The sequence below is a fragment of the Gracilinanus agilis genome, chromosome 3, assembly GCF_016433145.1.
Source record: "Gracilinanus agilis isolate LMUSP501 chromosome 3, AgileGrace, whole genome shotgun sequence".
Lineage (NCBI taxonomy): Eukaryota > Metazoa > Chordata > Mammalia > Didelphimorphia > Didelphidae > Gracilinanus > Gracilinanus agilis.
This window is the reverse complement of record NC_058132.1, coordinates 325,119,503-325,143,923: the sequence shown is the minus strand read 5'-3', so window position 1 is coordinate 325,143,923 and position 24,421 is coordinate 325,119,503. Positions and strand designations below refer to the sequence as shown.

Genomic DNA, 24,421 nt, shown 5'->3' with positions numbered 1-24,421 from the left:
CTCAGTGAATTGAGAACCAGGCCTGGAGATGGGAGGTCCTGGGTTCAAATTTGGTTTTAGACACTTCCTAGCTGAGTGATCCTGGGCAAGTCACTTAATCCCCATTGCCTTGCCCTTACCACTCTTCTGCCTTGGAACCAATAGAGAAGGTAAAGGTTTAAAAAATGAAATAAATTTTAAAAAAGATGGGCCTTGGAAATAGCTTGACTCTGAAGGATGAGAAATAGTGAGGAGTCCAGGATGACTCCTAGGTTTCAAGCCTGAGGGACTGGAATATGATGCTCTTGCCCTCTAGAGTAATAGTTAAATGGAGGAGGTGAGGAGTAGGGGCTGTCAGAGAGGGATTAGGAGAAAAGATAATGAGTTTTGTTTTGGATATGTTATGTTTAAGACATCTATTGAATATCCCTAAACAGAAAATATGAATGAGTCAGTAGATGTCTTAGAGAAAATCCATGAACCATCCCAAATGCTGGAATTAGGTCTACCTGGGCCTGTGATTAGATAACAGTGATTTATTTTGCCATCCTCTTTAAGAAATACTTAACATATCAAAAGGGTATTTTTAAAAACTAAATTTAGAGATAAGATTTCCATCACAGAGACTCAATTCTGAGCCTGGGTTAATAAATCCAATTTGGAGATGATAATAATAATAGCTAGAATTTCTATAACACCTTAAAGTTGTACAAAGTAAGTTACAAATACCTTATTTTATTCCCATAGCAATCCTGGGAAGGATGCGCTATTATTATTATTATTTTTCAGATGAGGAAATTGAGGCAACAGATGTTAAGTGATTTGTCCAGGGTCACACAACTAGTTAGTAAGTATCTGAGGCTGGATTTGAATTCAGATCTCCACAGCTCTTAGTCTAGCACTCTAACATTGGTGCCACACAGTGTGGAATTGTAAACAGAGTGGTAGGAAAACTGGATACAAATCCAATCTCTGGCACATACTGACATAACCTCACAGTTCTCTAGGTCGGTGATGTCAAACTCAAATAGGAAGAGAGAGCACCAAACTGGATATATAGGAGCAGCTAGTTGGCTTTGGCAAAGGAACTTTCCTGCGCTGAGAGTTCCCTACTCAAAAGAAATCATAATTTTCTGTGTCTAATAATAGCAATAGCAGATATTTCTATAATCCTTTAAGGTTCCAAAGCTTCCATATTCATCATCTTGTGTGACAGAACATCCAAGTAAGATAAATACTACAGGTCTTGTATACTCCCATTTTACAAATGAGAAAACTATGTCTCAGCAAAGTTGCCACTCATTCATGGCCACATAACCTAGAAAGTCTCAAAGGTGTCATTTGAATCTAGGTCTTATTTACTGCCAGATCCCTGGCTCTTTCTGTTACAGACAGCTCTTACCAAAAAACTACTGTTTAAATGAAGAAAAATTTGCTCATCAAAAAATCATGAATTCCCATACAATTTGCCAATTGTTAGCACAGTTTAGCTATTTTATTTGTTTCTGTAAAGACACTCTTCTCTCATTGCAAGAAGCAATCATTTCAAAATTCTGAGCTCCACACAACAGAGAACGTGTAGTCCACCAAATCTACCTCAAGGCTACTATTTGAACTTAGGGAAATTACATAATTCTTCCATTTTGCTTCCGTCTAACTCCAAGTAAAATAGAATTCATATCTTTCCACTATTCTTATGCCAAAATAAATGATTCCAATGGTCTAAGGTCCTCACGAGTAGCCTATGAAAACTGGTTTCATGAAATAAATTTGTCTGGGGCAGTGTTTTGCCTGGCTTTCATCTGTTCTATACAAAGGTTCACTTTATCCAGGGCAGAATGATTTGCCTTAAAAAGTTGACTTGCCATATGGAAAATATGTGAAAAAGAAGGAGAATTGAACTTGTACAATATTTTTCTGATGTAATCTCATTACCATTGAAGTAGGAATTGTAGATTGCCTGTTTAGCAATCATAGAATATTTTAAATAAATTATATATAATTTTTAAGTTTATATCATGGATAGGAAGTTGTCTTGAAATCAGAAAATAAAAGATGGGCATAAATAGGAATTTTTCTGGCTAGAAAAGGGCAAACAGTAAAATAGATTCTTGAACCCATAGGATTTAAAACTATAGAAGGGATCTTAGAGATTATCTAGTTCCAAACCCTTCATTTTTCACATGAAAAGAAATTATAGATCCAAAGTATTGAAATGACTTGCCCAGGGTCCCCTAAGTAGAAAGTAGCAAAACCTGGATCTCAATCTCAGGTTCTCTGACTTCAAAACCTCTATTAATTATACCATCCTTTTCCAATCTCCTATAATATTTGCAAAAGTCCTTTGGAAGGTGAAATATGCCATGATATCCTCAAGTTAGAAAATGATGCTTAACTCTGCTGGGAATGAAAAACCAAACTAATAGGGGTTCATCAATATAAGAAGAATGCAGGAGTGAGTGACAACTAAGTCTTAATATGGGCAGATTTTAAAGAGTCTCATTTAGGGAATACAAGAAACAGCATGAAATAGAGGCATTTGGTCTTGGAATCTGGAAGACTCATGTTCAAGTAAGCTTCTGGCTCATTCTGGTTCTGCAAGACTAGGCAAGTCATTTAATTTCTCCATGCCCTCAGCAAATCTCTGAAACTAAGTTGCAGAACAGTTGGCTGTCTACACTGGTAGAGGGAATTTCCTGACCAATTTCAGGAGAAGTACAGGTCAATCAATCAAATATTTATATTTATATTTATATTTATATTCCAGACATTGTACTAGGGAGAACAAAGAGGGCAAGAGAGAGAGAGAGAGAGGCAAAGACAGAGAGAAAAAGAGAAAGACACAGAGAGAGGAGAGAAAGAGAAAGAGAGGGAGGAAGGGAGGGGAGAAGGGATGTAGGAAGGAAGGAAGGAAGGAAGAAAGAAAGGAAGAAAGGAAGGAAGGAGAAAATGGGGGAGGGGAGAAATGATGGAGATGCAAGATCATAGTGCACCCCATCAATAATGTACCCTGCTGCTGCCTAGTCACTATCCATCAAGAAGGACTTTAATGGAACTTAAAACTTAGTCTCAGGAAGGACTAGCCTTAAAGCCTGGAAGACTTTGGATCAAGCCCCCACTTCTAACATATATTGGCGGGATTATACTAGGCAAGTCATTTAAATTCTTAATGTTATAGGCAACTCTAAGGCTATAACTGCAGAGTAGATGCCAACCTACATTGGAAGAGAGTTTTCTTGCCTGGGAGTTCAATAGACCTATGAAATCATAGGTTCAGTTCCAATTCTTAACTCTCCATTGTAGTGTGGAGCCAACCCCAGGTTCTCAAAGAATCTAAGCAGAATCCCAGCAGAATCTAAGTTTTAGCAAGTTCAACCAACTCTAAAAGGCTTTGAGTAGAGAGTCTGAACATGAAACTATACCTGAGGTTTGAAGATCAGCTAGCTAAGCAATGAGCTCATTACGTGTAAGTTGACCATTAGGTGTTTTTCTTTTCTTTCTTTTTTTTTTCGAACTCTCCTCTTCTATGTTAAAATGGATTCAAGTATTTCCAAGGCAGAAGAGCAATAAGAACTAGGCAATTGGGGTTAAGAAACTTACCCAAGGTTATATAGCGTCGAAACATCTGAGGTCAAATTTGAACTCAAAACCTCCTGTCTCTAGACCTGGCATTGAATCACCTGAGACAATTAGCTGCCCCCATGTGGTATATTCTTTAACCACAGAAATCTAATTGCCAAGAAGGGGTATTGCCAATGAAGGCATATAGCCATTAAAAATAAAAATAGCTTTAAAAGGGTAGGATTTCATTTACATACAAAATAACTCACATATAAATATATATACGTATATACATTTTACATATCAATTACAATTATGAGTTCTTGATTATGAAATTAGATTGCTTTGGGGGGCAGTGCAGAATAAACCTAACCAATTAATGTTGATGTCAAAAAGAATATTGGAAAACAACCTTTGCTGCTCCTATCAGAGAGAAAATAATGGGCTGGATGGCCCACAAGGGATGAGTCAACGAAACATTTCTTACATTCTTAAAATACTTTTTTTAAAAACCCTAGTACTTTGGCCCCATTTCGGGTATGTGGATCCCTTTGAGACAGGGATCAACCAGTTCTGAGAGGTCCTATTAAATTTTCGGGAGAGCATTTCTATCATGGAAATCAGCAAAGGCTATAAAATCAGGGCTTGGTTTATTGTTCTGTTAATTGTATAGACTTAAAGTGATGGAAAGAATGCTAATAATGTAGATTAAATTTAAAAGTCTGTCATGCTTAAATTTTTATTCTCCAGAGGGATTGTTGTTAAACATTTACTAGCACACTCCTGAGCCCCAGAGTGGTTCCAAGGGCAGAATCTAATTAGAGGACCTAGGTTCACATTCTCCTGGCTCTGATACTTACTACTTGTGTAATATTAGGGAAAGTACTTAGCCAATCTGGACCTCATCTGTAATATGAAGGGATTGGATTGATGGATTCTGAGGTCCCTTCATGCTTTAGATTTATCCTCTACTTAAGAATAAGGTATCAGATCAACATCCTCTCTCTACCCTTTTGTGCCAGTCTCTTTACATCTGGCCAGGGGCAGCTAGGTAGCACAGTGGACAGAAGACCCAAGTTCAAATCCAGCCTCAGACACTACCTTTGTGGCCCTGAGCAAGTCACAACTCTTTTTGCTTTAGTTTCCTCATCTATAAAAGAGACAGAAAAGGAAATGGCAAACCACTCCTAGTATCTTTGCAAAAAAAAAAAAAAATAGGATCTTCACTTCACTTTACATCATTGCATATAAGAAGTCTTTCCATGTTTTTCTGAATCCATCTTCTTCATAATTTCTTACACAAGACAGTATTCCATCACATTCCCAAGCCATAACTTGTTCTCCCATTCCCCCATTAATGTGCAACCCCATAGTTTATTATTAGGCTAACATCTGAATAGCCCTTTCAAAATTTACAAAGTGATCTCTTCACAGAAGCCTTGAGAGCCAGATAGCGCAAAGTGTCATTATCTCCATTTTATGAATGAACTGAGGAAAAGGAAGGTTAACATACTTTGTCCAAGGTTTCATAACTATTAAGTGTTTGATCCAAAGGTCATATATGAAGTCCACATTACGTCGGTCTTTGTTAAGCAATAAGCTCGGTGCCATAGACACTCAAATTAAACCACAGAGATCTTGATGAATAAAAACTCTATGAACTTTTGGGAGGGAGTGGAGTAAGAAGGAAGAAACTATAGTTTTGCATACTAGAACCATGCAGAGTCTTTTTCTTCATAGATTTACTGGACTTGTCCCACAGAAGATGTGGATTCTTTCGAGATGGAATTCTATGAACTTACTATTTGTTCTAATAACGTCCGGACAGAACTTTGTGGACACATACAGGACATAATGCAACAGAACCTGGAGCTACATAATCTAACTCCAGGCACAGAGTATCTATTTAAAGTCCGTGCAGTCAATGACAATGGACCAGGAGAATGGAGCGATATGTGTAAGGTATGGTGAGCATTCTCTCTCTGTTGGTTTTCCTTATCCAGTTCCTTTTCCTAAATATACCTTTGGATGATACACTTGCAATGGTCCTGGGAAAGAAAGAGGTCTGTGGCTTCACCAGACTGAACAGGGAACCTAATAATTGTCCCAAAATTACTGGATTATTGTTCTCATCTGACTTCTAAGTGATTTTATGTATAGTCCTCCTTATTCAACCTTAGGCAACACATGCTGAATAAAAATAAAATCATAGAATGTTAGAGTGAAAAACAACTTTAAGGATTATCTGATATTCTACCTCATTTTACACATGAAGAAAATAAGATCTAAAGAAATTAACATGAAAATAAATCATAATATTCTAAGGCAAGAGATTCAGAATTAATTGGTCTTTTGAGTTATAACAGAATTTACAAAATAACAAAATCACTCTAATTCGAAAGGGACTAAGGAGGCTACTGGTTGTCACTGTTGAATCCTCTGTCATTGTACAACTCTTTGGGACCCCATTTGGGATATTCTTGGTAAAGATACATGAGTGATTTGCCATTTCCTTCTTAAGCTCATTTTACAGATGAGAAAACTGAGGCAAATAGTTAATTGACTTGCCCAGAATCATATAACTAGTAAGTGTCTGAGGCTGAACATGAACTTAGGTCTTCCTGACTATAGGCCTGGTACCCCATCCATTGCACCAGCTAGCTACCCTTGATGACTATATTCTAATTGTTATGAAATTGGCCCCGACATCACACTTTCATCTGCCCCTCTTCAGCTTCTATCCAATTCTTCTGGGTCTTCTAGCACCCAACAGACTAAGTCTATTCCCTTTCAGGATGACAGTCCTTTAAGTACTTGAAGACACCTCTTAAGTCTTTTTCTGTTCCAGGGTGAAAATCCCCAGATTCCAATTGATACTTCCCAGAATCATCTCCATCCTAATCAACCACCTCTTGATACACTCTGACTTGTCAATTAATAAACCAATAATTAAAGGTTAAGCACTTACTGTGTGCCAGAGTGATAAGCACTAGTAATACAAAAAGAAGCAAAAGATAGTACCAGTCCCTCCTAAAGCATAGCCCCAGAACTGAAAATCATTCTCCTGATTAGTGATAAGTGGAGCAAGGTTATCCCTTCCTCAACCTGAGCACTATATGGCTCCTCCTCCTCCTCTTCCTCTTCCTCCTCCTTCTCCTCCTCCTCCTCCTTCTCCTCTGTTGGAATATTTCATCTATATTTTTATTTTTTTATTTTAATAACAAATTTCCACATGAGTTTTCCAAAGTTATATGATCCAAATTATCTCCCCCCCCCCTCAGAGCTGGCAAACAATTCAATCTGGGTTATATTTGAGAAATGAAAGCTTTGTCAGGGAAATTTATTATGAAAAAATTTTCCCAGTTTGTTGCTTCCCTTCTAATCTTAATCACAATGGTTTTGTTTGTACAAAACTTTTTAAATTTAATATAATCAAAATTACTCATTTTACATCTTTTCTCTTGTTTGGTCATAAATTCTTCCCTTCTCCATAGATCTGACAGGTAAACTATTCTATGTTCCCCTAAATATCACTCTTTATGTTTAAATCATATACCCATTTTGACCTTATCTTGGAGAAGGGTTTCAGATATTGATCAAAACCCTAATGTATGCCATACTGTTTTCCAATTTTCCTAGCAGTTTTTGTCAAATAGTGAATTCTTATCCTCAAATCTGAGATCTTTGGGTTTATCAAACACTAGGTTGCTGAGGTCATTTATTCCTAATCTGTTCTGTTGAGCCACCTTTCTATTTCTTAGCCAGTACTAGATTGTTTTGATGATTACTGCTTTATAGTACAGTTTAAGATCTGGTACCTCTAGACCGCCAGCAGTATTCACATTTTTTTCATTAGTTCTGTTGCAATGCTTCACCTTTTGTTCTTCTAGATTGAATTTTGTTATTATTTTTTCTAGTTCTACAAAATATTTTTGGTAGTTTGATTGGCATAGCACTGAATAAATCAATTAATTCAGGTCACATCATTTTTATTATATTAGCTTGATCTACCCATGAGCAATTAATGTTTTTCCAGTTGTTTAGATCTAATTTTATTTGTGTGAAAAGTGTTTTATAATTATGTTCATATAATTCCTGCATTTGTCTTGGCAAATAGATAACCAGGTATTTTATATTGTATAGAATGATTTTAAATGGAGTTTCTCTTTCTGACTCTTACTGCTGAGCTTTGTTGAACTGAATTTTAGTGATTTGTGAAGGTTTATTTTGTTATCTTGCAACTTTGCTGAAGTTATTATTTTAATTAGTTTTTTAATGTTCTAGACTTCTCTAAGTATTCCATCATATCATCTGTAAAGAATTATAGTTTAGTTTCCTCATTGCCTATTTTAATTCCTTCAATTTCTTTTTCTTCTCTAATTACAAAAGATAATATTTCTAGTACAATATTAAATAATAGTGGTGATAATGAGCATCCTTGCTTCACTCCTGATCTGATCTGGAAGGTATCTAATTTACCCCATTGCAAATAATACTTGCTGGTGGTTTTAAATAAACACCACTTATTATTTTAAGAAAAGGTCCTCTGATTCCTATGCTTTCTAGTGTGTGTTTTTTAAATCCTTCCCTTCCATCTTAGAATCAATACTGTGTATTGGTTCCAAGGCAGAAGAGTTGGTAAGGGCTAGGCAATGGGGGTCAAGTAACTTACCCAGGGTACATAGCTAGGAAGTGGCTGAGGCTAGATCTGAACCCAGGAACTCCTATCTCTGGGCCTGGCTCTCAATTCACTGAGCCACCCAACTGCCCCCGCTTTCTAGTGTTTTTAATAGGAGGGTGTTATATTTTATTAATGGCTTTTCCTGCATCTACTGAGAAAATCATATGATTTCTGTTACTTTGATTATTGATATGGTCAATTATGCTGATAGTTTTCCAGCCTTAAACTTCAATCAGCTTTGTATTCCTGATGTAAATTCCACCTGGTCATAGTGAATGATCCTTGTGATATATTTGCTGTAGCCTCTATGCTATTATTTTATTTAAGATTTTTGAATCAATGTTCATTAAGGAAATTGGTCTGAAATTTTCTTTCTCTGTTTTTGGTATTTCTGACTTAGGTATAAGCACCATATTTGTGTCATAAAAAGAATTTGATAGGACTCCTCCTTGGTTTATTTTGCCAAATAGTTTGTATAGTTTGGGGATTAATTGATCTCTAAATGTTTGATAGAATTCACTCATGAATCCATCTGGCCCTGGGGATTTCTTTTTAGGGAGTTCATTGATGGCTTGTTCAATTTCTTTTTCTGAGATGGGATTATTTAAGTATTCTATTTCCTCTTTTGCTAATGTAGGCAATTTATATTTTTGTAAATATTCATCCATTTCACCTAGATTATCAAATTTATTGTCATATAACTGGGCAAAATAGTTCCTAATGATTACTTTAATTTCCTCTTCATTAGAGGTGAAATTACCCTTTTCATCTTTAATACTGGTAATTTGATTCCCTTCTTTCCTTTTTTAAATCAAATTAACCAGTGTTATATATATTATAGTTGTTATTTCATAGAACCAACTCCTAGTCTTACTTATTAATTCAATAGTTTTTTCAATTCAATAGAATTTTAACTTCTTTGTTTTTTAGGATTTCCAATTTAGCCTTTAATTGGGTATTTTTAATTTGTTCTTTTTCTAGTTTTTTTAGTTGCATGCACAATTCATTGGTCATTGATCATTTTTCTCTATTTTATTGGTATAAACATTCAGGGATATAAATTTTCCTCTTAGGACTACTTTGGCTGTATCCTATAAATTTTGATATATTGTCTCCTCATTATCATTCTCTTCCATGAAATCTGATTATTTCTATGATTTTCTCTTTTACCCATTCATTTTGAAGAATTAGATTATTTAGTTTCAAATTAATTTTTAAATTTTCTTTTCCATGAACCCTTATTGATTTTAATTTTTATTGCATTACGATCTGGGAAAAGTTGCATTTATTTTTTCTGCTTTTCTGCATTTTGTTGTGAAGTCTTTATGCCCTGGTACATGTTTGCTTTTTTTATATATCCCATGTGCTGCTGAAAAGAAGATATATTCCTTTTTTTATGACTATGCAATTTTTTTCCAGATATCTATTAAATCTAACTTTTCTAAAATTTCATTTACTTCCTTTATTTCTTTCTTATTTATTTTTTGGTTAGATTTATCTAGTTGTGATAGGGGAAGGTTGGTGTCCCCAACTAGAATAGTAGTTTTGTTGTCTATTTCTTCCTTAAACTCTTTTAGTTTCTCCTTTAAAAATCTGGATGCTATATCATTTGGTGCATGTATTTTAAGTACTGATATTTCTCCATTGTCTATACTACTTCTTATCAATATATAATTATCTCTTTTAATCAGATCTATTTTTGCTTTAGCTTTGTCCAAAGTCATGATTGCTCCTCCTGGGTTTTTTCTCAGTTGAAGCCCAGTAGATTCTGCACCAGTCTATTACCTTTACTCTGTGTGTGTGTGTGTCTGCCTCAAATGTGTTTCTTATAAACATATGGTAGGATTCTGGTTTTAAATCCACTCTGCTATCTGCTTCCATTTTATGGGTGAGTTTATTCCATTTTACATTCACAGTTATGATTACCATCTGTGTATTCCCCTCTATCTTATTTTCCTCCTTTAATCTTGTCCTTTCTCCTTTCACTCTTTCCCTCCACACAAGTGTTCTGCTTTTAGCCACCCCCCATTCCCTCTTATCTTACTCCCCTTCCCACCACCTCCCTTCTTATTCCCTTCCCTACTTCTCAATAGGATCTTTTAATCACCCCCTCTAACTTCTCCCTCCCTTATAATACTTCTGTCCCCACAACCCCTTTCTTATTCTCCCTATACTTCTCTACTGGGTAAGATAGGATTCTATATTCCAATGAATCTGACTGTTCTTCCCTCTCTGAGCCAATTCCAATGAGAATAATGTTTAAGTATTATCCATCACCACCCTCCTCCACTGCAATAGTTTCCACCCATGCCTCTTTACCCCATTATACTTCTCTCTTCCTATTTATCTTAGTGCAAACCTTTTTTTCACATTTTGATGATTTTTTGAATATCATCCTAAACTGCTTAGTATCATACCCTCTGACTGTATATACTTCTACCTACTGTGATAATGATAAAAAAATTTAAGAGTTACAAATATCATCTTTCATATGGGAATATAAACAATTTGGGCCTTATAGAGGCTCTTAAATTTTTTCTCTCATTTACCTTTTTATGCTTCTCTTGAATTTTGTATTTGGACATCAGTTTTTTTCTGTTTAAGTCTGATCTTTCCCTCATGAATGCTTGGAAATATTCTATTTTATTAAATAATCATGGTTTTCCATGAAATAATATAGTCACTTTTGATGAATAGGTGATTCTTGGTTGTAAACCCAGTTCCTTTGCCTTCTGGAATATCATATTCCTGACTAGGGCTCTATGATACTTAAATTGTTTCTTTCTGGCTATTTGCAGTATTTTCTTCTTGACCTGGGAGCTCCTCAACTTGGCTATAACATTCCTGGAATTTGTCATTTGGGGATTTATTACAGGAGGTGATGTCTGGATTCTTTCAATTCCCAAATTACCCTCTTGTTCAAGAATATCAAGGTAGTTCTATTTTATAATTTCTTATAATAAGATGTCGAGGATTTTTTATTTATCGTGACTTTTGGGTAGTCCAGTAATTCTTAAGTTGTCTCTCCTAGATCTGTTTTCCAGGTCAATTATTTTTTCAATGAGATATTTTTTTTCATTATTTTGATTATTTTATTCTTTCTTGATGTCTCATTAAGTCATATTAGCTTCTATTTCCCAGATTCTAATTTTTAAAGACTGAATTACTTCCATGATCTTTTGATCATAATTTTTCCATTTGGTCTATTCTACTTTTCATGGCACTCTTTTCTTCACTGGAAAGGTGATAAATTTTTCCTTGAGGAAAGGTGATAAATGTTTATAATTGGGAGGAGGGGAGGGTTTCCTTGCTTTTTCTTTTTTTTCCTTATATTTTTAATTTAGAATATTTTTTCCATGGTTACATGATTCGTGATTTTCCCCACCCCTCTTCCCTCCCTCATCTCATAGCTGATGAGTAGTTCCACTGGGTTATATATGCATCATTGTTCAAAACCTATTTCCATATTATTCATATTTGCATTAGAGTGATCTTTTAACACCAAAACCCTAATCATATTGCCATAAAACTACATAATTGATCATATATTTTTTTTCTGTGTTTCTGCTCCCATAGTTCTTTCTCTGGATGTGGATAGCATTCCTTCTCATAAGTTCCTCTGGATTGTCCTGGGTCATTGCATTGCTACTAGTAGCAAAGTTCATTACATTCTATTATGCCACAATGCATTGATCTCTGTGTACAATGTTCTCCTGGTTCTGCTCCTTTTGCTCTGCATCAGTTTTTGGAGGTCTTTCCAGTTCACATACAAATTCTCCAGTTCATCATTCCTTTCAGCACAATAATATCTCATCACCAACAAATACCACAATTTATTCAGTCATTCCCCAATCAATGGACACCCCTTCATTTTCCAAATTTTCATGACTACAAATATTTTTGTACAAGTATTTTCCCTATTATCTTTTTGGGATACCAACCCAGCAGTGATGTGACTGGATCAAAGGGAAAGTATTCTTTTAAAGCCTTTTGGGCTTAATTCCAAATTGCCCTATAGAATGGTTGAATCAATTCACAACTCCACCAGCAGTTTCCCAATTTTGCCATATCGCCTCCAACATTAATCACTTTCTTTTGCCGCCATATTGGCCAGTCTCCTAGGTCTTCTGCGATACCTCAGAGTTGTTTTTATTTGCATTTCTCTAATGTGTCATTTAAAATCACTTGGGATACTTGGAACTACATTTCCCATGATCCCTAATGGGTTTCCGGTTTTGGATGACGTATTCAAGGGTGAGGGACTGTTTGAAATTAGGGGGAAGTGACTTGGAGCTTCCTTTTTAGTTACCTTGAGCTCGAGGAGAGAGGAAGGAAAATGGCTGAGGTGAGGTTAGAATAGGTTTTTCTTACAGGCGCGTGGTCAGTTTATCTCTATCAGCATGGCTTTTATTAAAATACTATTCTCCCTTTTGATCTCGGCCCTCATCATTTTTAATCATAACACTAATCAGGAGGGATTTAGAATACTTTTTCATGTGCTTATTTATAGTTTTGATTTCTTCATGCAAAAACTGCCTATTCATGTCCCTTGACCATTTTTCAATTGGGGAATGGCTTGATTTTTTTGTAGATTTGACTTAATTCCTTATATATTTTGGAAATCAAACCTCTGTCAGAGAGTTTTGTTATAAAAAAGGTTTTCCTGGTTTGTTGCTTTCCTTCTAATTTTGGTTGCATTGGTTTTGTTTGTACAAAACCTTTTTAATTTGAAATAAACAAAATCATTTATTTTATATTTTGTAATATTCCCTATCTCTTGCTTGGTCTTAAATGTCTTCCTTTCCCACAGATCTCATTCTCTATATTTAAATCATTTACTCATTTTAAATTTATCTTGGTATATAGTGTAAGATGTTGATTTAAATTTTTCCCATACTGTTTTCAATGTTCCCAGCATTTTTTCCCATACTGCTTGCTTTTTTAAAGGGATGGGATAGGAGGAAGAGAAGGCAGATTTTTATTGAAAAATAAATAATTTTAAAAAATGAGAAAATTGCACTAAATGGTCTCTGAGATCTCTTCCAGGTCTAAAACTGTGATCTTATAAACTAATAAAGAGTGAAATGAACAGAATCAGTAAAAAAAGGACAAAAACTACAAGAATATAAATGGAAAGAACAATAAAATGAAACGAAATGTTACATAATTATAATGACCAAATTTGACCCTAGAAAAAAACTGAAAAAATGCATCCTTTTGTTGCAAAGGTAGGGTGTTATGTGTATTTTATATTGCATATACCATCAGATAAGGCTAATATGATGGTTAGGTTTGTTAATAATAATAATAGTAACAATGATTAGAAATTTATATAATGCTTTAGGGTTTGCAATCCTCACAATAACCCTCAGAGTTAAGTACTATTATTCTAATTTTACAGGTGAAAAAACTGAGACACACTGAAGTTGTTGCTTACTCAGAGTTTTACCTTTTTTCTCTTTATTTTTTAAAACTTTCTTATAAGTATATCTTACTGGGTAAGGAATGGAAGATGGATATATTTGAAACATCATGTAAAAACAAAAGAGTAATAAAAAATGTTTTCAAAGAAAAGAGAGGAAACATCACCAATAAACTTAAGTCACATAAAATTTACTAGCAAAAAGAAGATATTTACCTTTTCCAGTCCTATATCCCTTCTCTCACTCTGCAAGGTCTTACAAAGATCAGTGGCTGTAGCTCAGCAATAAAATCATCCACTTCATTCAGTACCTTGGGAAGTAGTTCAGCTGGGCTTGACTTGAAAACAGCTTATTATGCTCTGACCATCTCCTCACAACATCCATCCAACTCCTTGTTAGCTATTTTTGTTTTATCCTTCCCAATCCAGAGATTATTCTTCCTGGCAGAGAAAACAGAAGCAAATGAAGGACTGAGTTAGTTCTGTCCTCTGTTATCTATAGTCATCATCCTGTTCTCTACATCCATTATTGCTTTACCTTCTTTAAAGGTAGGTAAAGATTTACTGAATCTTAAAACTCTCTTTTGTTCTCTTTTGCTACTAGCCTCAACTTATTTTGCTTTTAAGAGCTTCCAACACTTTTCTAATAGAATTCTATAAAAACTACCTTTTTGTGTTTGTCCTCCATGTCTATTCTTGCTTCAGCTTTCCATGCATGTATTTTAAAATTTGAGTTGGTCAGGATCTCTTATTTCACTATATTAACCATACTTAATGCATTTGCACATACACATCAGAGGCAATAAGTGTTTTTTAAATTCTGACTGCCTTCCTAAATAGTGTCTTAGTTGAATTACTTGCCCTCTCTACTCATAGTCATCTTTTTATTCATTCCATTCATGTGATTTTATATGATATCTGATTGGGCAGGTAGATATAGGCAGTTTTCACATTCCTCTTCCATATTCATTTTAATGACCCCTTGATTTAATTCATGAGATACTTAGGAGATATGTTTTATTACCTCTTTCCAGGTATCCTCTATCTCTTCCAAAGAATTCTTCATTTCTATAATTTAAGCAATGCTCCAAAAATCAAAATCCCTTACTCAAACATCTTTTTATCCTGTTGTTCACTTCCCAGATCTGCCTCTCTCTTCTGAATCTCCAGTTTTCGGTCACTAATAGGTTTACAAATACCATCTGTTTTCCCCAAAGTCTTCAGGTGTTTTTATCCAGAATGTCATAATCCTTAATGATGCTTTCAATGTTCTTTCTATTGGCATCATTTATCCCAGCATGAAGTACCAGAAATAGGAGGTGGCTATCAAGTTTGACAGCCCTTACGAAACTCACTGACTTGCCTTGGAAATATGTCCCAGGAAGGCTGACAAAGTAGGATTTTAGAACAGGGTTCCAATAAGTTGGACCAACAAAAAACAAAGTCTGACTAAACTTTATTTATTTAAAAGTATTGACTTTTAAGGCAAGAGTTGATAAAGGTTTTGTGCTCTCTAAATTCATTCCATTATATGCTTTCGTCATTCTATCCTTTGCTACCTTTCACACTTTTGAAAAACAGGAGGAGGAAAAGAATGTGTCTACACTTAGGCTTAAGTCATAGCCTCCCTGGAGAATAGGAATGAAAAGGTAGCTGTTCCCAAGTGGAAGCTGATAGATATTGAACTGCAAGGGAGAGAGAAACTCAAGAAAAGGGGGAAAGAGTCAGCTATGATTTCTGACCTATTCCTGCCTGGGGTTTCCTCACTATAGCATATATGAAACTTGAATACTACTTGTTAGAACTCAGAATTTTGATGATAGAGTAAAATTCATCAAAAGATCTGTGCTTTTGTCAATGGGAGGAAGGAACTCCCTAAACCAATCTTGTCAAAAGCTTCTATGACTTAGATAAGTTCTCTGGATTGACCTCGGGGTACAGAGCCTAGTCAGTGTCACATGGCTAGTAATGCCAAAGGTCACATTTGAACCATTTCTTCTTGACTAGAAGTCTAGTATTCACTCTATCACCTGTGCTATCTTGCCCCTAAAGATGAAAAACAACCCATATTGTTTTGTGTTATAAAACAACTCTGTGGTGCAATTAATGACATGTTCTATTATCATGAGACAACTGAGACTTACTCAAATGGCTTTGTGATTCAAGATGTGGATATTCGCTACAGCAAAAAAGATCCCAGTTCATCCATGCCTACCCCTCCTCCATGACTCTTTTCCATGTTACTGTATAAATTCATTTTAGGGGTTTGGTGGGACGGGGGTGGGGGAGAAGCCACTCAATGTGTTGGGATTTTCTCCACTTTTTCCTGACTTTGAATGTATGTCGGTAGCATATCTAAACTATTGAAGAAGAATCAGTTGCTCCAATTTTCTCCAAGATAAAATACAAATTCCCATGTTTCATCCTTAAAACCCTTTAGAATCCTACTGCAATCTCTCTTTCCAAGCTGATTATACATTATTTGTAGGATCATAGTCAGGAGGACATAGATGGAGAGCTAGATAAATGACTTCAAAAGAAAGAGGAGTGATGATACAATCTCCCTCTTGACAGGGAGGTAATAGACTCAAGATCTATAATGACATGTGCACTTTTGGGCAGGGTTAATTAGAGAATTTGTTCAGAGTTCATTATATATGTATATATATATACATATATTTGCAATGTGAGAGGGATATATCCCTCTCACATTACAAATGAGTTAACTGAGGACCAGGGGAATTTAAGTTACTTGTTCAAGGTAACAGTATCATATAGGTTGTGCCTTCCATGGACTGTTCCAGTTCAAGAGCCAAATGTTAAATTTTAATTGTTAACTCTTATACCTCAGGAACTGGTAAATGCTACAAATGAGGATTTATAATTAGTGCATTATCTAGCCCAAAGAAAATCATAGAAAAATGATAATAATATAGATCAGGTTGTAAAGTATACTGAGTTTAATTTTTTTTCAGAGACCCAGTTGTTAAATGTTAACTAGTATACCACTGCCCGTGACTCTTGAACCTTACAAATCATTTTAATGTTAATGTTCAAAAAATGGGCCTCTATTTCTGGGGGAAGTACAGGGTCAATAAAGGAGCTTTACAGACTCCTAAAGGAAATCTAACTAACCCACTTTCTTTCTACTGTTTAATTATGGATCTAATTTGTTGTCCATTTGTATTGTCAATTGACAGGCATACATAAGTTGACATATGAGCTCTATGGGCTGTCCATTTCCATTTCCTTGTATGTCATTACCTTGGCAATAGATATTCTTTATCCATTCAGCTTTTCCCATTTAGGTGAAATTCTTTTGAGTAATTAGAGATCTCTTCCAGAGGGCTCCATCTATGCTTTTGCAAAACATGATGCAACCATATGTCATTTGCAAACAGGAACATTTGAAGGATCTCATTATTTATATGGAATGCTTCTTGTATTCGAATTCTGTTTTGGATTTCTTCCATGACAATGACTAATACTTTAGATAAGTGTTGCATTGCCTCATATTTATGACGAAAGGTTAATAAAATAAGGTTATCTGTGTTATCTGTTTTAAGAAATCTTTGACAATTTTAAAATAGGGATGAAGTCAGGTATGTGCTAGAGCCCACTCAACCTGGCTTCAGATGATCAAATTTTAAAATTTCATTGTAGGAATTTACACCTTGTTTTGTCAATTACCTAGGCCAAATAAAGTGATAAATAAAAATGTTAATAATGCAGATTAAACTTAAAAGAAGGTCACATACATATTTTTTAGAGTGTGGGTTGTTAAATATTTAACAGTATACCTTGGATAGGAGATAGCTTATTAATAAAGAGTATTTAAGGTTCTGTTTAGCTCGATCAAATCAAATATTTTCATTTGGAACTATGCCCCTAAAGTTACCCAACTATGTTCTGACCTAGTGACACTGGACCTTACAAAGAAAAAAAATTGTTCTTTTCTGTATGTTGCCTTTCATTTTTATTCTTAAGTGCTCTCAGAGTGACTTTGCTTAGCTAGGTATTTTACCCAGCTCTTCTTAATCTGGTTTTCCCATCTCCTATTTTTTTATGAAGCAATACTTGTCATAATCTTCCATCACTTATATTCTTAAGACTTTAAAATGTGTAGATAAATTCTGTTTGTACTTTTATCCTTCCCCCTATCCTAGAGAACTATAACTTTTTTGCAAAAAAATTCTTCAGCAAAAATAACCAACACATTATAGAAGGCTAATAATATACAGTTTTTCACAACTCTATAAAAACATGAGAGGGAATGCCTTCTTGTATATCTTCTTTTGAACTATTCTTGCTAATTATAAGTTCAGTTTCAATTATTTCATTGTCATTGTTCTTCCTAATTATATTGTTGTAGACATTGTATATGTGGTTTTCCTGGTTCTGCTCATTTCATTTTGCATCAGTTTTATATATATATATATATATATAACATTCTCTTCCATAGTCATCTTTTCATGGTTTCTAATAGCTCAGTGACATTCTATTACATTCATACACCACAGCTTATTTAGCTATTCCCCATTTAATGGACAGCTGCTTTGTTTCTTGTTCTTTGCTACTACAGAAATTGTAAGTAAAGAGTAAATATTTTAGTGTATATGAGGCTTTTCTTTTTTAGTCATTGTCCTCCTTGGGGTAAATACCTTCTCTATAAGATTTTATAAATGAGTGTACATTAGAAATAATGTCCTTTGGTCGCCATGTATAATACCTCTGTTTGGCAAGTAAGTTAAATAATTACTGACTTTTTTACTTTCATTTTAGGCTTTTGCTTATTTCCTTGTTATAATGAATATATATTTATTAAAATCTAATATAAAGTACTGTAGTCTGTGTGTGTCTATGTGTTTTCTTCTATTAATACCCTGTTGTTCCATTAGTATACCTTATTATTTTCTCATTTTAAGTCTTTATCTCTAACAATTTTGTGGTCTGACTTATACAAGCATTTAGTTCACAAATGACTCCCACATGAGCAACAAGTTATTTCCTGTCTGATAATATAATATCAGTTTCATTTTTGTGATGTTATTTAGTGATTACTATAACTTCTGATTATTTCCAATAACACCTTCTGATTTATTTTCCAAAACAATTTTTCATGACATATTGGTATAAGGCTTCTGCATAGTCCACAAGCCTCTCTCCTTTCTTATTCTTGATCTATTTTTTCTAAATAGATGTCTTGCCATCATCATTTATTTCCAACTTTTATGTTGATTTTAAGTGGAGAGTTTTGTGGAGTTCTCCATAGAATTTTCCTTATCTCTTTATAAACTACGATCGTCTTCCTGGTTATCTTTTTGCAAATACTTAGCAATTGAAGAAATGTTTCTTGTTGCCTTTGGACACATAGTAAAACTAACCACTTAGCTATCTCTCAAGAACATATTTTTATAAAGATTTTTTTTTTACTGATTACATGTAATAACAAATTTCCATATAAGTTTTCCATAGTTTTATGTTCCAAATTGCCTCCCTCCTTCCCTTCCCTCCCCTCCCCTTTCTGGAGCTGACAAACAATTCAATCTGGATAGAACATATGAAGGAGAACTTATGAGATATCTTTCCACTTAGCTATATAACTTCCTTTTTGAGAGTGTCAAGATTGACAATTATTTGTTTTTTCTAGTAGTATGTCCATTTGGAAGACACAGAGATCTCACACAGACTGTCAACAGCTAAGTTAAAGTTATTAAGATGGTTCTTACTACTGCCATTTCTACCACCCTATCCCTATTTCTTTTTTTTTTAACCCTTTCCATCTTAGAATAAATACGATGTATTGGTTCTAAGGCAGAAAAACAGCAAGGGCTAGGCAATGGGGATAATGTGACTTGCCCAGGGTCACACAGCTAGGAAGTGTCTGAGGTCAGATTTGAACCCAGGACCTACTGTCTCTAGACCTGGTTCTCAACTCACTGAGTCACCCAGCTGCCCCCAATTTCTACAGAAGCCAAGGAGGACCACACAGGACTGCAAATCATTTTGTATTTTTTCTTTCAAAGATCTCTATGACCAAAGAATTCATCACCAAGTGGCTACTGGAGATGAAACGTTTTACATTTAGCTAGGCAGATCCTTGGAAAGCAGACTCAGTTGTTTACTAGGGCTAGACCCTACCAGAACTTGGGTTCTACAGGTATAATCTTCATGAATCCAAATTCAACCCCATGCTATGACAAATAACAGAAGTATGTCTTTCAGAAGACTTTAAGAAATCATCTGCAGTTTGGTAGTAATTAGCAGAGACAGGAATAAAACTCATATCTTCCAAGTCAGATGTTTGGGTTTTTTTTTTTCCATTGTGCAATTAACAACATAGAGGACAACGAGAGGAAAAGAGTGTTTATAAAAGACCAGAGGGTGCTTGTAGACAGCTTGTCCTCTTAAGTATTAAAAACATCTGATTAACCAATAAATAATAATCTTCCTGCAAATGCATTTACATAATAACTTGTACTCTCTTTGAAAGAAGTCAGTCCAGCCCACCCAGCTCTGTTTCCCATTATCACAAATTATCAGTGAGTAGAGTCCAAATTAATGAGGTTTTCCTATAGCTTCATTTTTATCTGACACAACAAAATGCAATAAATATTTTTCTTTCAGAACTAATTCCTTCTGTAGTCTTTGTGATTTTATTAGCATTTCAGGGAAACAGGAATTTCCAAAGCATTTGTCGTGATTTGCCTCAGTAAAGAATCCAATAGCAAATGAAAATAAAACAGGATGTTTGAGTGACATTTATAAAAACTTCTTACAAATAACAACTTCGCTTCTTTCCCTTACAGTCAGGATATTCTACCTTGGTACCAATACTGTGCAGACATTTCTGAAAGCCTTTTTGAAAAATGCTGCAATGAGAGGGCAGAATTGTTTCTCACTAAAAATTGCTATAGTTCTAACACTTTGATTTATGTAAAAGAAATGAGAATGAATCCTGTCTTTTAAAAATATTAACAATCACTGTGGCTGTTTTTTAAGGAATTCTATTTGGAACAGAAGTTCCCTTACTTTAGGCAAGAGAAACAACACTAAGGTACTAAATTTAGAGGATGGACATAGAAAGAATTTTTATTCCAAAGACTAAGTAGTTCAGCTGTACTAGTTCATGTGGATTCCTCCAAAACTTGCCTTACCTCATGCCACTAGTCCCACCACCCTTCCAATGGTGGCTTCCCCAGCAGTGGCTTCATTTTAGCCCTCCATCTCCCCATCCATTTAACCGCCAAAAACAATCATAACAACTACCCTGAACTGTCCTGGGTTGGCAAAAATGACTAAGTATGCCTCTGCAAGAAGGAATATAGGCAAGGCAATATAGCAAATATATGCAGCCAAATCAAAAAGTGCAGCCAAGTCCTGGAAGCATGAGACTGAAATATTTAACAAAGAATAAATGAATCTCCCATCCTGAAGATGCTGAGGAGTCCAGCCCTAATTGTTTCGACATGTTCCTTCCCTCTAGGTTGCTAGAGCATTATGTGAGGCAATAGATTTGTTCCTAAAAAGTTATGGGCCTAAAGATCAAATCCTAGTTTAGATGTAAGAGGGGATCTTGAAGTTTAAATGCAATGGATAGATACCTTTGTGAGCCTAAGATTCTTCTTGTAAAGTGAATGCTACTCCCCTCCTTCATTGTATCATCTGATCTTGATTTATATCTATTTGCTAAGTACAATATGTTAGGTGGTAGAAAGAGCACTGGTCTAGTTGAATTCTAGTCCCAGCTCAGTTACAGGTTAATTGTTAGGTGTTTTTTTTTTAAGTCACTTTTTTTGCCTCAGTTGTCTTATCTATCATATGGGAATAATTAATTTTCTCTGCCCTGCTGACCTTACAGAAAATAAGATGAGACAATGGATGTACCAGTACTTTGAAAAGTAGAACTTGCATAGGTATAGATAATACCTACATAGATGTTATCATTCCTTAACTAGGCTTTCTAAATGTGTGAAATATAATCTGTGGTTGAGTTTTCTCAGGAAGAAACATCTAGAATGGCCCAGATGTTGTGTCACAAACCTGACACTTGAAGACAAAATAAAATATAATCTTTGCTGGGTAAATCTTGTGGTCAAATTCAATTTCATCTTTTTTCCTCCTTGGTCATGTACAGATAACCTCAGAACTGAAGAAAGAGATATATGCCTCTGCAGCCTTCCTACTCCCTGAACCCAACTTTCTAAACTCCCTGATTGTGGCAAGGTGCATTAGTCCTTAAATTAAACTCACTTCATGCCCATTCTCTGTTCTCTCAGATCAAACTCATTCATTGTGCTTCTAATCATATTATTGTGGGGCTCAAGTGGACCAAATAAGCAACACGGATTATGTCAGGCCACGTTTCACTCATGAAAAAGTTTCCACAATGCCATTTGCCTACCATACCTCTCTATATGATGGTAGACCTCAACTTTACCTATCATTTCTTGGTGACCATTCCTAATTATCAAACTTATCCTGACCATCTCTCTCTCTTTTTTTTCTTCATTTGACCATCTTTCAATTCTTCTTTACCTACCCATTTATAAAGGGCTTTTTTAAAGTGTATACAACATTCTGTTAACTGTTAACACAATAGCAAATGCCAAATCAGAGTCCAAGAAAAACTTTACCCTGTTGGATCTCTGATAAATATGTTTCCTAAGTTGATGTAGCAAAATTTCACTGCAGCAAACAATTAAAAATAATGAATATATTAATACCTTTTCATGGTATATGAAACAAACTTCTATAACTATTAAAGACACCAAAATAGCCAATAACCATCTTAGAAAATAAGTTGGGAATTTTACAAATTTTCATTCTGTTTGCAATTGTTATTAAAAGCAATAAACTGTTGGTATTACTCATGGCCCAGCCATACCTCTTTCCCCCCAAAAGCACTGGTTTAATGCAGATTGAGTTTTAGCCTAGATACTTGACTAAGTATTAGGGGGAGGGGGTAGAAGATAGAGAGCAACAGGAAAAGAAAGAGGGAGAAAGGAGGCAGGGAGAAAAGGTGGAGGAGGAGAGGAGAAGAGAGGAGAGATGTTAGCTCACCTTAGAAAGATAATTTCCCTCTGATAAAAGTCCATTCCCCCGAGTCTCAGTCAGAAAGAGGTCCATGCCCTGCAATTTTACCAGGTTGATTTACTGCCTCAATCAGTCCCTATTAGGATAGGTCAGGTAAGCTCATATTTCTGAGAGGAGGCAATATGGTGCAATAGTTTAGAGCCAGCCTCAAAATCTGGAAAGCCTGGTTCAAGTCCCACTTATTACCTACACTAGATATGTGGCCCTGGACAAGTTGCTTAAACTGTCTGTGCTCTGTACCAAAGGTATTAAACACTTGGATCATCTACAACACTCCCTAGTGAGGCTAGTAGAGTCAATAAAGTTTAATGCCCACTCCTTCTCCATTCGAGTCTGACCTCATTGCTATAAACAACTCTTTGACCATTAGTAGCAGAGAAAGTGTTCATTTGTATTAGTAGAGAGCAAGTTTTGTCACCAGAAATTTCCCCATCAATTGTAGGTCCAGTCCCTACTCTTATCCCTATATCCCCACCACTGCATAAACACTCATGCCTATGTTGGCTAAGCTTGATTCTTAAAATGAAATATGAGTTTAGGAATATCAGATTTATATTTAAATTCAAATTTCAATGAAACTATACTAGAATTTAAATTCAGGGATAGTTTTTATTTTTTTTTTTACCCCTTACTTTTCATCTTAAAATCAATACTATGTATTGGTTCCAAGGCAAAAGAGCAATAAGGTCTAGACAATGGAGGTTTAAGTGACTTTCCCAGAGTCCCACAGCCAGGGTGTTTCCAAGGCCACATTTAAACCCAAGCTTCTGGCTCTTGGCTCTAGGCCTGGTTCTCAATCTACTAAACTGCACCCTCAGGTATAGTTTTTAAACATCTCTAAAGTAAAATGCCTTTTTTTAAAGAGAATCAAATAATTAGTCTTAACAAAAGAAGAACAAACTGAATAATTAGTTCATAAATTTGATGATCATTTTTTCTTAATGGGCTATTAGCTAAAACAAATACCTAGAACTTCCTGGAGAGAAGTGCTTTGAACACAATGGAAAGCAAACTAAAATATTTACTTACCATGGACTTCCTTTATGTTTTTGGATGACAAGATATAATCAAATAGTGCTGGACTTGTATTTTGAAGAGTTGGATTCAAGTCCTGTCTGCATTCTCACAAACTGTGGGTTCTTGGGCATTTAACTTTCCCAGACCTCAGGTTCCTAATCTGCAAAATTAGGGGGCAAGTTGGTGATAATATCCAAAATTCATTTAACTGTTTTCTCTATTTCTGTGAGCTTCCTGGTTTCCCCCAAACATAGCCCTTTCTCTGAGAATTCTAACACTTGATTCCTCTTTCTTGTGTCATGGTTTTTTCTGTTTTTGATTATAGGTAGTAACTCCGGATGGTCGTGGGAAGCCCAGGGCAAAATGGGGGCTGCTGAAGAATATTCAGTCTGTCCTCCTGAAACGTTCTTGAGCCCCCAACAGCAAAGTTTAAAAATATGCACATTATATACATATATATATATATACATTCCTTACAACATTTCTTATTCATGTTGGAGTTCCTTGAAGGCTAACTCTAAGTTCTTCTAATACAAGTCTTCTAATTCACTAATAAAAAAAATATATATGCTGAGAGTAATTTGTCTATTAATTATCATAAAAAGCAATCAATTAACAAACATTAAAGCTCTTTAAGAGTTTGTGCCAATATATATTTGTATTCA

The 24,421-nt window shown here is 35.1% G+C and overlaps 1 protein-coding gene across 1 annotated transcript in view; it reads left to right on the top strand.

The window, feature by feature from the left end:
* Positions 1-24,168, top strand: part of TRIM42 (tripartite motif containing 42) — a 54,654-nt gene extending 30,486 nt beyond the window's left edge. The window contains exons 4-5 of the mRNA XM_044669145.1: positions 5,281-5,502; positions 24,082-24,168. Of these exons, the coding sequence (XP_044525080.1) occupies positions 5,281-5,502; positions 24,082-24,168 (309 nt within the window). The remainder of the gene's footprint in view (positions 1-5,280; positions 5,503-24,081) is intronic.
* Positions 24,169-24,421: the final 253 nt, after the last annotated feature.